General features: G+C 43.9%; 1 protein-coding gene across 2 annotated transcripts in view; it reads right to left on the bottom strand.

The window, feature by feature from the left end:
• Positions 1-16,865, bottom strand: part of LOC135511616 (pro-neuregulin-3, membrane-bound isoform-like) — a 528,889-nt gene that overhangs the window by 68,139 nt on the left and 443,885 nt on the right. Inside the window, exon 4 of one of the 2 annotated variants that reach the window (XM_064933101.1) lies at positions 3,774-3,800. In XM_064933101.1, the coding sequence (XP_064789173.1) occupies positions 3,774-3,800 (27 nt within the window). The remainder of the gene's footprint in view (positions 1-3,773; positions 3,801-16,865) is intronic. The other variant, XM_064933102.1, reaches the window with a different exon arrangement.

The following is a 16,865-nucleotide window of genomic DNA, read 5'->3' as shown; positions in this document are numbered from 1 at the left end:
GCCCAACCCAACACCGTGCAGGACGTTTGGCATTTGCCAGAGAACACCAAGATTGACAAATTCGCCACTGGCGCCCTGTGCTCTTCACAGATGAAAGCAGGTTCACACGGAGCAGCATTCGTGTGGAACTGAAAGCGCGAACCACTGCTTTCAATCAGGGCAAGGTGTTTGGTAACATGACTGAATACAAACAATGCAGCTATTCCCTCCATAAGGCTATCAAACAAGCTAAGCGTCAGTACAGAGACAAAGTAGAATCCCAATTCAACGGCTCAGACACAAGAGGCATGTGGCAGGGTCTACAGTCAATCACGGACTACAGGAAGAAATCCAGCCCAGTCACGGACCAGGATGTCTTGCTCCCAGGCAGACTAAATAACTTTTTTGCCCGCTTTGAGGACAATACAGTGCCACTGACACTGCCTGCAACGGAAAAATGCGGTCTCTCCTTCACTGCAGCCGAGGTGAGTAAAACATTTAAACGTGTTAACCCTCGCAAGGCTACAGGCCCAGACGGCATCCCCAGCCGCGCACTCAGAGCATGCGCAGACCAGCTGGCTGGTGTGTTTACGGACATATTCAATCAATCCCTATACCAGTCTGCTGTTCCCACATGCTTCAAGAGGGCCACCATCGTTCCTGTTCCCAAGAAAGCTAAGGTAACTGAGCTAAACGACTACCGCCCCGTAGCACTCACTTCCGTCATCATGAAGTGCTTTGAGAGACTAGTCAAGGACCATATCACCTCCACCCTACCTGACTCCCTAGACCCACTCCAATTTGCTTACCGCTCAAATAGGTCCACAGACGATGCAATCTCAACCACACTGCACACTGCCCTAACCCATCTGGACAAGAGGAATACCTACGTGAGAATGCTGTTCATCGACTACAGCTCGGCATTCAACACCATAGTACCCTCCAAGCTCGTCATCAAGCTCGAGACCCTGGGTCTCGACCCCGCCCTGTGCAACTGGGTACTGGACTTCCTGACGGGCCGCCCCCAGGTGGTGAGGGTAGGTAACAACATCTCCTCCCCGCTGATCCTCAACACTGGGGCCCCACAAGGGTGCGTTCTGAGCCCTCTCCTGTACTCCCTGTTCACCCACGACTGCGTGGCCACGCACGCCTCCAACTCAATCATCAAGTTTGCGGACGACACAACAGTGGTAGGCTTGATTACCAACAACGACGAGACGGCCTACAGGGAGGAGGTGAGGGCCCTCGGAGTGTGGTGTCAGGAAAATAACCTCACACTCAACGTCAACAAAACTAAGGAGATGATTGTGGACTTCAGGAAACAGCAGAGGGAACACCCCCCTATCCACATCGATGGAACAGTAGTGGAGAGAGTAGCAAGTTTTAAGTTCCTCGGCATACACATCACAGACAAACTGAATTGGTCCACTCACACAGACAGCATCGTGAAGAAGGCCCAGCAGCGCCTCTTCAACCTCAGGAGGCTGAAGAAATTCGGCTTGTCACCAAAAGCACTCACAAACTTCTACAGAGGCACAATCGAGAGCATCCTGGCGGGCTGTATCACCGCCTGGTACGGCAACTGCTCCGCCTTCAACCGTAAGGCTCTCCAGAGGGTAGTGAGGTCTGCACAACGCATCATCGGGGGCAAACTACCTGCCCTCCAGGACACCTACACCACCCGATGTTACAGGAAGGCCATAAAGATCATCAAGGACATCTACCACCCGAGCCACTGCCTGTTCATCCCGCTATCATCCAGAAGGCGAGGTCAGTACAGGTGCATCAAAGCTGGGACCGAGAGACTGAAAAACAGCTTCTATCTTTTTATGACCCGCCCATCAGACTGTTAAACAGCCACCACTAACATTGAGTGGCTGCTGCCTACACACTGACACTGACTCAACTCCAGCCACTTTAATAATGGGAATTGATGGGAAATGTTGTAAATATATCACTAGCCACTTTAAACAATGCTACCTTATATAATGTTACTTACCCTACATTATTCATCTCATATGCATACCTATATACTGTACTCTATATCATCGACTGCATCCTTATGTAATACATGTATCACTAGCCACTTTAACTATGCCACTTTGTTTACATACTCATCTCACATGTATATACTGTACTCGATACCATCTACTGTATCTTGCCTATGCTGCTCTGTACCATCACTCATTCATATATCCTTATGTACATATTCTTTATCCCCTTACACTGTGTATAAGACAGTAGATTAGGAATTGTTAGTTAGATTACTTGTTGGTTATTACTGCATTGTCGGAACTAGAAGCACAAGCATTTCGCTACACTCGCATTAACATCTGCTAACCATGTGTATGTGACAAATAAAATTTGATTTGAGCACATGTGACCGACGTGATAGAGTTTGGAGACCCTGTGGAGAACGTTCTGCTGACTGCAACATCCTCCAGCATGACCGGTTTGGCGGTGGGTCAGTCATAGTGTGGGGTGGGATTTCTTTGGGGGGCCGCACAGCCCTCCATGTGCTCGCCAGAGGTAGCCTGACTGCCATTAGGTACAGAGATGAGATCCTCAGACCTCTTGTGAGACCATATACTGGTGCGGTTGGCCCTGGGTTCCTCCTAATGCAAGACAATGCTAGACCTCATGTGGCTGGAGTGTGTCAGCAGTTCCTGCAAGAGGAAGGCATTGAGGCTATGGACTGACCCGCCCATTCCCCAGACCTGAATCCAATTGCGCACATCTGGGACATCATGTCTCGCTCCATCCACCAACGCCACGTTACACCACAGACTGTCCAGGAGTTGGCGGATGCTTTAGTCCAGGTCTGGGATGAGATCCCTCAGGAGACCATCCGCCACCTCATCAGGAGCATGCCCAGGCATTGTAGGGAGGTCATACAGGCACGTGGAGGCCACATACACTACTGAGCCTCATTTTAATTTGTTTTAAGGACATTATATCAAAGTTGGATCTGCTTGTAGTGTGGTTTTCCACTTTAATTTTGAGTGTGACTCCAAATCCAGACCTCCATGGGTTGATACATTTGATTTCCATTGATCATTTTTGTGTGATTTTGTTGTCAGCACATTCAACTATGTAAAGAAAAAAGTATTTAATAAGAATATTTAATTCATTCAGATCTAGGATGTGTTATTTTAGCGTTCCCTTTATTTTTTTGAGCAGTGTATATATGTATAATGCCCCTGATGGTTGATCATTTGTGGGTAGATATCGATATTTCCCAGGTATCTATGGTCATGTGTTTCAAAGATGGAGAGTTATTAACAATGTCTTCTAGTACATCGTCATTAACTACAGCTGATGTGCCAAACGGAGAGAGGCTGGCAGAATGGGGACACACTCTCCCGGCAAGACCCTACAGACACACGTACAGGCAGTGTCAGTGTGCAAGGATGCTGGTAGTTACTGTGCCAACAGTAATAAATCTCCCTCACTGTCGCCTGCCTCTCTGTTCTCTGCCGTTTCCAAGGAGACGAGAGAGAGAGAGAGAGGAAGGGGAGTTGCCATATCCCTCTGTGTAAAGGAAATTGCCTCCCTGTTCTTTGAATTACATTACATACATTATGGGATAGTGAAAAGTTCCCATCAAAACTAACTAAGTAATGTATAAAAAAGAAATGTGATTTATAATTAAAAAGGTGAAAGACAAACTAACAAACATGAAGGGTATGCACGTCATACCAGTATGGATCATAAACATTATACACATCTCGTGGTTGCACAACCTGATTTCATTTAACAGGCCTCATAGCAGTAAAAAAAAGAAGCTTTCTTACCCATAAACTCAATGCCCAAGTGATCTGCTGTTCCGGTGAAGAGAAGAGAGGAGAGGAGGGGAGACAGGGACAATGGAGGGAGGGAGGGAGAGAGACAGAGATAAAGCTATTAGAAACAATGCACTTTAACATCCTGTCACAGCGTATATTAACAATGTCTGTGACTTGTTGTTGTTTCATGTAAGGAAGCTCCATAGCCTACTGTATTCACATCATATAACTTCAGTAGACGCATGCTCTAGGCATAATCGGAGCTGACACTCAGCATGACTGCACCAAGAGACTGTGGCTCATTGTCCATGCTCGAAAAACACACCGTGCAAGAGTTGAGGTCTAGTCAATGACATGTATAAACCCTGGATGACTAACAATGTGCACTGTATTGAAGCCACAGCGCAGCCATCATGGTAATCCTCCTCAAGACATCTTGGTAACCCTCCTCCACAAGACGTGTATTCTATTACAGATCTCTCTCTCTCTCTCTCTCTCTCTCTCTCTCTCTCTCTCTCTCTCTCTCTCTCTCTCTCTCTCTCTCTCTCTCTCTCTCTCTCTCTCTCTCTCTCTCTCTCTCTCTCTCTCTCTCTCTCTCTCTCTCTCTCTCTCTCTCTCTCTCTCTCTCTCTCTCTCTCTCTCTCTCTCTCTCTCTCTCTCTCTCTCTCTCTCTCTCTCTCTCTCTCTCTCTCTCTCTCTCTCTCTCTCTCTCTCTCTCTCTCTCTCTCTCTCTCTCTCTCTCTCTCTCTCTCTCTCTCTCTCTCTCTCTCTCTCTCTCTCTCTCTCTCTCTCTCTCTCTCTCTCTCTCTCTCTCTCTCTCTCTCTCTCTCTCTCTCTCTCTCTCTCTCTCTCTCTCTCTCTCTCTCTCTCTCTCTCTCTCTCTCTCTCTCTCTCTCTCTCTCTCTCTCTCTCTCTCTCTCTCTCTCTCTCTCTCTCTCTCTCTCTCTCTCTCTCTCTCTCTCTCTCTCTCTCTCTCTCTCTCGCCTACCTGTCCTGATGACTCCTGGCTGTCCCCAGTTCACCTGGTCGTGCTGCTGATCCAGATTCGGGCTGTTTTGCCTGTTCACCAGACGTGCTTCTTGTCATGCTGCTCCAGTTTCAACTGTTCTGCCTACGGCTATGGAACCCTGACCTGTTCACATGACGTGCTACTTTGTCCCAGACATGCTGTTTTCGACCCTCTGTCCCTCTCTCTCTCTACCTCTACTGCTGTCTCGACCTCTGAATGCTAAGCTATGAAAACCCAACTGACATTTAGTCAGGAGGTGCTGACCTGTTACACAATCTCTACAACCACTGTGATTTTTATTTGAACGTGCTGGTAATGTATGAACTTTTCAACATCTTGAAGAACGATCGGGCCTTAATGGCCATGTACTCTTATAATCTCCGCCCGGCACAGCCAGAAGAGGACAGGACACCACTCCGAGCCTGGTTCCTCTCTAGCATGTCTTTCCAAGGTTCCTGGCTTTCTATGGAGTTTTTAGTCGCCACTGTGCTTCTACACCTGCAATACTTGCTGTTTGGGGGTTTTAGGCTGGGTCTCTGTATAAGCACTTTGTGATACATTTGATTTGGTTTTGAGAGTGCTAATGTTACTGTCCACAATACAACAAAACACATAATTTAATACATGTAATTTTGTCCTTGAAACAGTTAATTGAAATACCATAGAACGCTATTCATTCCTATTGAGGACTGGTTTACAAGGGAGTGACCATATGGCCAAAGTGTGACTTCAAAGCCTCTCAATGGCCAATACATAGCATCAGAAATGCAGGGTTTATATATGTCATTGGTTCTAGTGTATGTTACCGTCTGGGAAAAAAATCAGTGCGTAATGAGATATCCTGGCATAAGACTTGTGCATACTGTACATCTTTGTTCACAGAAAGTGGAAGTTTGTTAACACAGTTTTGACTGTAGAGCTTACTGGATGCACAGTTGAGTTGCCATATATACAATTCTGTTTACATTCTTTATGTTCTACAGTGCATTCGAAAAGTATTCAGACCCCTTGATCGTTCCCAAATTTCCTTATTCTAAAATGGATTCAATCATTTTTTTCCCTCATCAATCTACACACAGTACCCCATAATGACAACGCAAAAACAGGTTTTTATAAATTTTAGCAAATGTATTAAAATGAAAAAAAAAAAAACTCTTATCACATTTACATTAATATTCAGACCCTTTATTCAGTACTTTGTCGAAGCATCTTAACCAGCGATTACAACCTTGAGTCTTCTTGGGAATGACGCTACAAGCTTGGCACACCTGTATTTGGGGAGTTTCTCCTATTCTTTTCTACATATCCTCTCAAGCTCTGACAGGTTGGTTGGGGAGCATCGCTGCACAGCTATTTTCAGGTCTCTCCATAGATATTAGATCTGGTTCATGTCCGGGCTCTGGCTGGGCCACTCAAGTACATTCAGATACTTGTCCCAGAAACCACTCTTGCGTTGTCTTAGCTGTGTGTTGTCATGACTAGCCTGTGCGTGTCAGGTTACTGTGGACCATAATCCTACGGAGATATCTCTCACACCCACCAGCGGGGGAGACATCGAGTGGTATTTTGGTTTCATCTGACCAGAGCACCTTCTTCCACATGTTTGGTGTGTCTCCCAGGTGGCTTGTGGCAAACTTTAAACAACACTTTTTATGGATATCTTTAAGAAATGGCTTTCTTCTTGCCACTCATCCATAAAGGCCAGATTTGTGCAATATACGACTGATTGTTGTCCTATGGACAGAGTCTCCCACCTCAGCTGTAGATCTCTGCAGTTCATCCAGAGTGATCATGGGCCTCTTGGCTGCATCTCTGATCAACAGTGCTTAGGGTCGTTATCCTATTGGAAGGTGAACATTCACCCCAGTCTGAGGTCCTGAGCACTCTACAGCAGATTTTCATCAAGGATCTCTCTGTACTTTCTGTTCATCTTTCCCTCGATCCTGACTAGTCTCCCAGTCCCTGCCGCTGAAAAACATCCCCACAGCGTGATGCTGCCACCACCATGTTTCTCTGTAGAGAGGGTGCCAGGTTACCTCCCGATGTGACGCTGGCCACTCTACCACAAAGGCCTGATTGGTGGAGTGCTGCAGACATGGTTGTCCTTCTGGAAGGTTCTCCCAGCTTCACAGACCAACTCTGGAGCTCTGTCAGAGTGACAATCGGGTTTTTGGTCACATCTCTGACCAAGGCCCTTCCACCATGATTGCTCAGTTTGGCCAGTTGGCCAGCTCTAGGAAGAGTATTGTTGGTTCCAAACTTCTTCCATTTAAGAATGATGGAGGCCACTGTTCTTGGGGACCATCAATGCTGCAGAAATATTTTGGTACCCTTCCCCAGATCTGTGCCTTGACACAGTACTGTCTCTGAGCTCTACAGACAATTCCTTCAACCTTAGGACTTGTTTTTTGCCCTGACATGCACTGTCAGCTATGGGACCTTAGATTAACAGGTGTGTGCCTTTCCAAATCATGTCTAAACAATCCCATTTACCACAGGTGGACTCCAATCAAGTTGTAGAAACATCTCAAGGATGATCAATGGATACTGTGTGCACCCGAGCTCAATTTCGAGTCTCATAGCAAAAGGTGTGAATACTTATGTAAATAAAGTATTTTGTTAACTCTCTGAAAATGTGGTTGGTTATTGCTCTGAGTTTGGGAGATAATGAGATGTAGACAGGGGAAATTAAAGGATGCAGTGGTGTGTCAGATCCATTGAACACTAATGAGGAGACCTCTCCATCTCTCCCTTTAATACAGTGGACGGGAGAGGAACACAACAGAATATGTATTCTACGAAAATACTGTCGATGTACTGTATTGTACCTGTGAATAGAGAGAAAGGGAAAACTGTACTGCTGCCTTATCTGGATAAACTTTTAGTTTTTCATAAACTAAGGTTTAAGTTTGAAAATAACAAATGTGTACAGCAACATTTATCTAAATCCAGAGGTGTGGCAGTAAGGCAACAGGCAGCACAAACAGATGGTACCATTCACCCAGTTTGAACTGAACTGAGAGCTGTAGAACATGTTGTACAAATCTAAACTAGGTGCGCTGTAACAGTGCGAGAAGCGAGTAGTATAAGAATGGTCCTACACGGTAACCATAGCAGCCATACCAAATATATTTTTCAAAAATCTTTATTATATCAATGTCATGTATTCTACACCGTAGTGTCTGAGGCAGAAGAAAAGTTAACTTTGTTATTCAACTGGAGGTGACATTTGCGAATGACATCTCCCCTGTACCAGTGTGGGCGGGACGACGCGGAGCCCCAGGTAGAACAATATGGCAGTGCTTACAATGGTGTCTGTTTGATTGTGGCCAGACGGAAAGACAGGTGCAGCCGGTGGGGTACCTGTGACAGCAGGTAATCCTGCTTCCCTTCCACTCCACGTCTCCCTGAAGAACATCACTCACCATGCCAACATAGCCCATCCACCTGTATGCAGGTTAATGTGTACTTAGGTAAAAGCCACTAAAATAGCCCTGAAAACAGCATCAAAATACAGACTCCCTAAAGCGGATCTTCCCCTCTGTGATGGGTTTGAGCCCTGGTTGGCTGACGTGTTGTCCCATGTTGCAGTTGCATGTTGCAGTTGCATTTTCCAAATGTTTCTTCTTGTTACTGCTTCCCCCATCCACCAAGGTAGGCAGAGTAGCCTGTCAAGGTCAAGCCTTTGTGGTGAACCCTATGATGTGGTGAAAGAATGCTGAAGTACAATGCCGGAAAAGGAAGTATTTAGCAGTAAACTACCAGTTTATTTTTAATCGGGAATTCATTCTAACGATTCACTATAATTGTCTTCTAATGGCAATCATATCTAGAAAAGGTTCCTATGTCTACTTGCAAAGGTGTTTAAAGTTCATTACCTGAACTGTAATTAAGAATAGCAAACATGAGGAACAAGCATATTCCATCTCTTCGACTACATCATTACCTGTGAATTGCCCTTCTACCCATAGTGATGAAGAGTTGCTATACAGTTATTTCAACAACCGTACTTAATAATTCCAGAGGCTGCCCCGCACTCTCAGTTGACTTTGTTTAGAGAGAAGTGATCTGCTAAAGTCACAACTTCTCTGGTTTAGATATCAGGTCAGGCAAAGCCTCTGTTGCACCCTTGAGCTTGAAACTTCAGATGTCATTGTCTACTCCAGCAGGATAAATGGATTCTGCTTCTTTCATAACTTTTGTATTTTGGATGCCCCCCCCCTCTTTGATATGGTACCATCAAATAAGTTACTACATATTCAGAGTGCAGTTCCTGGGAAGTTGTGTTTTACCGTTTTACCTTTGAGAGGTGAATACTTCTTGAGTATGAGTTCTCGTCAGGTGAAAGTGAGACAGCTGACTTTCTCCAAGTCTATTGTCCGCAGACTGTGAATCTTTCGAGTTTATAGAGTTGCTATCAGCAAGGGAAAACTCTAGCCCTGACTCTCTTATTCTGTCTGACAAAATAAATTACTGTATCAACATGCTGAGGGATTGCATCATGTTAAGATTTTCAGAATACAAGTGGTACGAGTATATAGTTTTTGACACAAAACTGTTTTCAATTGAAGTGTTCTAATTTCTAGCAAAGAAGTCAATGTGTTGACAGACAGCCTCCTCTTATAAACTGAAATTACTTGAATTGACAGGTGATCCGGGGTAATACTCTAGCTTATGACGTCACTCTGAGGTAAAAAAATATCTTCTGAGATTAAAGATGGATAGACTAGATTAAAGAAACACATTGGCTTTGACTATTTCTCTTTCACACACGCACATCCATTCTCTCTCTGTCAAGGTTTCTGACGCCATTGTGTGGGTCGTTGAGACTAGCCCTGTACTGATGCCTGGAGGCTAGCATGTCCTTGCCTATGTCTCTCTCTGTTTCCATCTCTTTCTCTGTTGTGTCTGGAGGTGTTGCTATGGGAACCTGGTCCGCCTGAGAGCCTGCACACACCTTGTTTTGACAGAATCTCTCTGACACCCATTCCCCACATCATAAATAAGTCAAACCCTAACTCAGGCTTTGAGACCTATGTATTCTACAGTGCGTCCACATCCTTTGAAACTTCTGTCACATTTTGTCCCAGGAGCATATGCAATTTAAAGTACTGAGTCTCGAGATTATTATTTTATATAAAAATGTTCTGACCCAATTTGTCAGAGGACAAAAGTTACTTTGTTTTATATGCAGTGCCTTCGGAAAGTATTCAGACCCCTTGAGTTTTTCTCATTTTGTTACGTTACAGCTTTGTTCTAAAATTGATTAAATTAATTTGTTGTGTTATCAATCTACACACAGTAACCAATAATGACTAAGTGAAAACAGGTTTTCAGATATTTTTTCAAATGTATTAAAAATAAAAAACTGATACCTTACATAACTATTCAGACAATTTGCTATGAGAAATTGAGCTCAGGTGCACAAAGTATCCATTGATCATCCTTACTACAACTTGATTGGAGTCCCCTTGTGGTAAATTCAATTGATTGGACATGATTTAGAAAGGCACACACCTGTCTAGTTAAGGTCCCACAGTTGACAGTGCATCTCAGAGCAAAAACCAAGCCATGAGGTCGAAGGAATTGTCCATAGAGCTCCAAGACAGGATTTTGTAGAGGCACAGATCTGCGGAAGGGAACCAAAACATTTCTGCAACATTAAAGGTCCCCAAGAACACAGTGGTCTCCATCATTCTTAAATAGAAGACGTTTGGAACCACCAAGACTCTTCATAGAGCTGGCCCAAATGAGCAATCGGGGGAGAAGGGCCTTGGTCAGGGAGGTGACCAAGAACCGGGTGGTCACTCTGTCAGAGCTCCAGAGTTCCACTGTGGAGATGGGAGAAACTTCCAGAAGGACAACCATGTCTGCAGCACTCCACCAATCAGGCCTTTATGGTAGCGGCCAGATGGAAGGCACTCCTCAGTAAGAGGCAATCCCGCTTGGAGTTTGCCAAAAGGCACCTAAAGGACTCTCAGACCATAAGAAAAGATTCTCTAGTCTGATGAAACCAAGATTGAACTCTTTGGGCTGAATGCCAAGTGTCACACCTGGAGGAAACCAAGCACCATCCCTACGGTGAAGCATGGTTGTGGCAGTAACCCGATTGAACATCTCTGGAGAGACCTGAAAATATCTCTGCAGCGACTTCCCCATCCAACCTGATAGAGCTTGAGAGGATCTGCAGAGAAGAATGGGAGAAAGTCCCTAAATACAGGTGTGCCAAGCTTGTAGTGTCACACCCAAGAAGACTTGGCTGTAATCGCTGCCAAAGGTGCTTCAACAAAGTACTGAGTAAAAGTGTCTAAATAATTATATAAATGTGATATTAAAGTTTTACATTTTTTATGCATTTGCAAAAATGTCTAAAACACCTTTTTTTTGCTTTGTCATTATGGGGTATTCTGTGTAGACTGAAGAAGGGAAACAATTATTATTATGTTTACATACTCATCTCATATGTATATACTGTACTCGATACCATCTACTGTATCTTGCCTATGCTGCTCTGTACCATCACTCATTCATATATCTTTATGTACATATTCTTTATCCCCTTACACTTGTGTATAAGACAGTAGTTTTGGAATTGTTAGTTAGATTACTTGTTGGTTATTACTGCATTGTCGGAACTAGAAGCACAAGCATTTCGCTACACTCGCATTAACATCTGCTAACCAACTGTATGTGACAAATAACATTTGATTTGATTTGATGCTCGACCAGCTAGGCTCCACATGTACGTACTCAGAAAGATAGGCACACAATGTAGTTACATCAGTTTTCTACATCATGTGCTGTGTCTCAATGTACTGCTGTTTTAGATGTTATCAACTCAAAAGGGATCCATGACAGTGAGACATGATTGGGATCACACATACTAACACATATGCATGCACAATGTGGTCTAAGGGCAGTTTGTATTATTATCTACGTACTGTGAATCTGTGACACTCCATTTAGTATAATATATTATGTTAGGTTACATTATGAATTGAATAGCGGTTGTACAATATCATACAAATTTACCCGGTCAAACTATAGCATACGAATTGGATGATGTACCTTAACATACAGCACAATATGTCTTGGCGTACGCATGGTATTACAGTGCCTTACAAAAGTATTCACAACCATTGGGGTTTTTGCTATTTTGTTGCATTACAACCTGTAATTTAAATACATTTTTATTTGGATTTCATGTAATGGACATAACCAAAATAATTAAAATTGGTGAAGTGAAATTTAAAAAATTCTAAAAAACAAAAAACGGAAAAGCGGTGAGTGCATCGTCACGACTCCCACCAAAGGTGGCTCCCCTGGTTGTTCGGGAGGCGCTCGGCGGTCGTCGTCGGTCTACTAACCTCCTCCGATCCCTTTTTCCTTTTCTGTTCATTTGGTCTTATTGGTTGCCTGTCCCTTATTTTGTTTCTTGATTTATGTCTATTATGTCTGTTAGGCCCACCTATGTTCATGCGGGATTATTTTCTGTTAGTCGGGGTGTGCGTGTTTGTGTTCCTGTCCGGTTGTGCACTGTGATGGGTCGGACTATTTTTCTGTCTGTTTATCGCCTGTGGTTCTTGGCGTTCTTGTGGGAATCCCAATAAAGACGGTTTTCCCCAGTATCCTCTGCTCTGTGCAATTGACTCTGCACCCACCACTCCAGGCGATTGTGACATGCATATGTTATTCACCCCCTTTTCTATGAAGCCCCTAAATAAGATCAAGTGCAACTAATTACCTTCAGAAGTCACATAATGAGTTAAATAAAGTCCACCTGTCTGCAATGATCTGTCAAATGATCTCATTATATATAAACCTGTTCTGAAAGGCCCCAGAGTCTGCAACACCACAAAGCAATGGGCACCACCAAGCAAGAGGTACTATGAAGACAAAGTAGCTCTCCAAACAGGTCAGGGACAAAGTTATGGATATGTACAGGTCAAGGTTGGGTTATAAAAAAATATACAAAACTTTGAACATCCCACAGAGCACCATTAAATCCATTATTAAAAAATAGAAAGAATAGGGCACCACAACAAACCTGCCAAGAGAGGGCCGCCCACCAAAAACTCAAGGACCAGGCAAGGAGGGCATTAATCAGAGAGGCAACAAAGAGACCAAAGATAACCCTGAAGGAGCTGCAAAGCTCCACAGCGGAGATTGGAGTATCTGTCCATGGGACCAGTTTAAGCTGTACACTACACAGAGCTGGACTTTATGACAGAGTGACCAGACAAAAATAAGAAAACAAGTTTGGTGTTCACCAAAAGGCATGTGGGAGACTCCCCAAAAATATGGAAGAAGGTACTCTGGTCGGATGAGACTAAAATTGAGCTTTTTGGCCATCAAGGAAAACGCTATGTCTGGCGCAAACCCAACACCTCTCATCACCCCGAGATTACCATCCCATGCTGTAGGGATGTTTTTCATCGGCAGGGTCTGGGAAACTGGTCAGAATTGAAGGAATGGTAGATGGTGCAAAAGACAGGGAAATTCTTGAGGGAAACCTGTTTCAGTTTTCCAGAGATTTGAGACAGGGACGGAGGTTCACCTTCCAGCAGGACAATGACCATAAGCATAGTGCTAAAGCAACAATCGAGGGGGTTAAGGGAAAACATTTAAATGTCTTGGAATGGCCTGGTCAAAGCCCAGACCGCAATCAAATTGAGAATCTGTGGTATGACTTAAAGATTGCTGTACACCAGTGGAACCCATCCAACTTGAAGGAGCTGGAGCAGTTTTGCCTTGAAGAATGGGCAATAACCCAGTGGCTAGATGTACCAAGCTTATAGAGACATACCCCAAGAGACTTGCAGCTGTAATTGCTGTAAAAGGTGGCTCTACAAAGTATTGACTATGGGGGGTGAATAATTATGCATGCTCAAGTTCTGTTTTTTTGTCTTATTTCTTATTTGTTTCACAATAAATATGTTGCATCTTCAAAGTGGTAGGCATGTTGTGTAAATCAAATGATACAAACCAACAAAAATAATCCATTTTAATTCCAGGTTGTAAGGCAACAAAATTGGAAAAATGTCAACGGGGGTGAATAATATCGCAAGCCACTGTATATGTCTTTCTCTGAGACCAGGTTGCTTGTTGCACCATAAGAACAAAGAACAAATTACAGGCAGAATTTACATTGGTGGTTAGGGGAACTAATAATTTATGTAAAAGGTTATGAGAACTAAAATTACAAAGGTTAAGAGAATTTACATAGCAGGTTAGGTGAAATAGGTTATTTTTAGAATAAGGTTTAGATAAAATCCTACAGTTGTCCCCAGCGTGACTCAAACACGCAACCTTCGGATTGCTAGACGGCCGTGGAATTCCCGACCAACCTCCTTTCTTTTGTTCCTGTCTAAAGTAACTAGACCACTGTTTTGTATGGCACGGAGGCAAGGCTGGCACATATTGTTAACAGTGGGTTGTTCTCTGACAATTGGCTTGTGCTGACCACATGTGGAACATCTGCCCTGTTACCTATGATAGACTATTGGTAGAGGGAATCAGAAGAGTATTTTGTCTGAATGCGATACATTTACAACCCTAGGAGGAAGATATTAGCACACTGCCAAATCAGTGTGCTAATGTGGCTATTAGTAATAGGCAATGGTAATAGTCACGGTATAAATTATTATAACAGAAGTGATGACATTAATGTTCATCATTTACTAGAAATGACAATAGTGCGCACGTGTACACACAGGCCCGCACGCAGGCACACACACGCCTGAGTGTCTTTATTCTCTCACATTACATTAGTCAGCTAGTTTCTCTACTGCTGAGGTCTCTCTTTGCTGGAAAGCACTGTACGAATATAGAGTTTGAAAAAAGGGTCCCAGTAGAGTAGCAGATATAGTAACACTGTGTCTCAGAGTGCACTGCCTGAACCCACCACAACCCCACTCTCCTGAGATGCAAATGAAAAATGTGTCTTTCATTCTCACCCATTTGCAATGTGGTAATAAACAGTGGAGCTGACCCAGCACTACATACAATAGCAAGTTCCACTGTGGGGGGAAGAGGCAGCTTTTGAGTTCAGAAAGTGCATGCTCCTTTGCTATAGAATCACAATCCCATATAGTCTCCATCACTTTCCCAGTCTCATCTGCAGCAGATAAGGCTACAAGAGACAACCATTTTGAAGGCTGTGCTTCTTTGTGACCGGCTGAGGCGAGGAGGAGTAAATTAAGCCCACTGAGACCGGTGTCTCTGCAATGGGGATCTACCCCCAGCTTCAACCATTCACTGAGCCCCTGCTACCACTGACACACACCGACAGTGTCAAGCCCACTGGCACAGCCAGATTGCCAGATTGTCTCTATGTGCAGGATGTGTGTAACTGTGCTTGTTTGAAGTGGTAAGTTAATGGCAGTGCATTATCCTCAATACTCAGCAAGAGGCATTTATTTTCCATTGTCTTTACTTGCCCTCTGTGAATACCCATACAATCACATTTGTATTTGGTGTCATTAAAAGACTGAATTAATTAATTAATAATATTTACCAGTAATAATACAGTGCACATGACCTAGGAGGCCCTTGAAGCAAGTATAGTGAAGCTGGTAGGTAAGGAGGTCCTGTCCTCTGGAGTAAGTGAGATGTACTATACTCTCCACCTTTGCATCTGTACCCCCACAAAGGGTGGTAAATTTGGGGGGACTGCTAGTGGAGTCAAAGTAAATCACTCAGCCATAACAGCATTAAAGCGAAACACATCCGCACATGCTCATGCACAAACACACACACACGTACATCACTGGGGCCGAGCTCCCTGCAATCCAGGACCTCTCTACCAGGTGGTGTCAGAGGAAGGCCCGGAAAATTGTCAAAGACCACAGCCACCCAAGCCATAGACTGTTCACTCTTCTACCATATGGTAAAGATGGCCCCGAAAAACATGACGTTTTACATTCTCCCAACCAATTGTACTTTTTTGTAATTTTCTTATTATTTTTATTATTGTGTACATAATGTTGTTGCTACCATCTCTTACGACTGAAAATAACTTTTGGACATCAGAAAAGCGATTACTCACCGCGGACTGGAAGAAACTCAACACTTTAACGAGTCCGATGAGAAGGATATCCTGCTTTCACAGGAACAGGCCCAGATCCACGTCTTTTGCATGAAGTGAAGACACAAAAAAAGGGGCCGCAGCTCGGGCATCCTTATGAGAATCCGGAGGCGAGCGAGTAAACTCCAACTGCCTTCCATGGTGCACGATGGCTAATATTAAAGAAGACTCAAGGTATTGCTCACCTGAGGTAGAGTATATTATGATAAGCTGTAGACCACATTGTCTACCAAGAGAGTTTTCATCTGTGTTATTCATAGCCATCTATTTACCAACACAAAATGAAGCTGTCACTAAGAATGCTCTCAACCAACTCTCAACCATAAGCAAAGAAGAAAATGCTCATTCATAAGCAGTGCTCCTAGTGGTCAGGGACTTTAATGCAGGCAAACTTAAATCAGTTTTACCATGTTTTAACCAGCATGTCACATGTGCAACCAGGGGGAAAAAATTCCTAGACCACCTTTACTCCACACACAGAGATGCATACAAAGCTCTCCCCCTGGCAAATCTGACCTTAATTATATCCTCCTGATTCCTGCTTACAAGCAAAAACTAAAGCAGGAAGTACCAGTGACTCACTCAATACGGAAGTGGTGAGATGACGAGGATGCTACACTACAGGACTGTTTTGCTAACACAGACTGGAATATGTTCCGGGATTCATCAAATGGCATTAAGGAATAAACCACCTCAGTCATTGGCTTCGTCAATAAGTGCATCGATGACATCGTCCCCACAGTGACAGTACGTGCATATCCCAACCAGAAGCCATGGATTACAGGCATCATCCTCATCGAGCTAAAGGCTAGAGCTGCCGCTTTCAAAGAGCGGGAGACTAATCCGGACACTTATAAGAAATCCTGCTATGCCCTCAGACATACCATCAAACAAGCAAAGCGTCAATGCAGGATTAAAATTGAATCCTACTACACCGGCTCTGACACTCGTCGAATGTGGCAGGGCTTGAAAACTATTACGGACTACAAAGGGAAACCCAGACGCA

Source organism: Oncorhynchus masou, chromosome 24, assembly GCF_036934945.1.
Source record: "Oncorhynchus masou masou isolate Uvic2021 chromosome 24, UVic_Omas_1.1, whole genome shotgun sequence".
In the NCBI taxonomy this organism is placed as follows: Eukaryota; Metazoa; Chordata; class Actinopteri; order Salmoniformes; family Salmonidae; genus Oncorhynchus; species Oncorhynchus masou.
The sequence above is the reverse complement of the archived record's forward strand: the minus strand, read 5'-3'. Positions and strand labels throughout refer to the sequence as shown.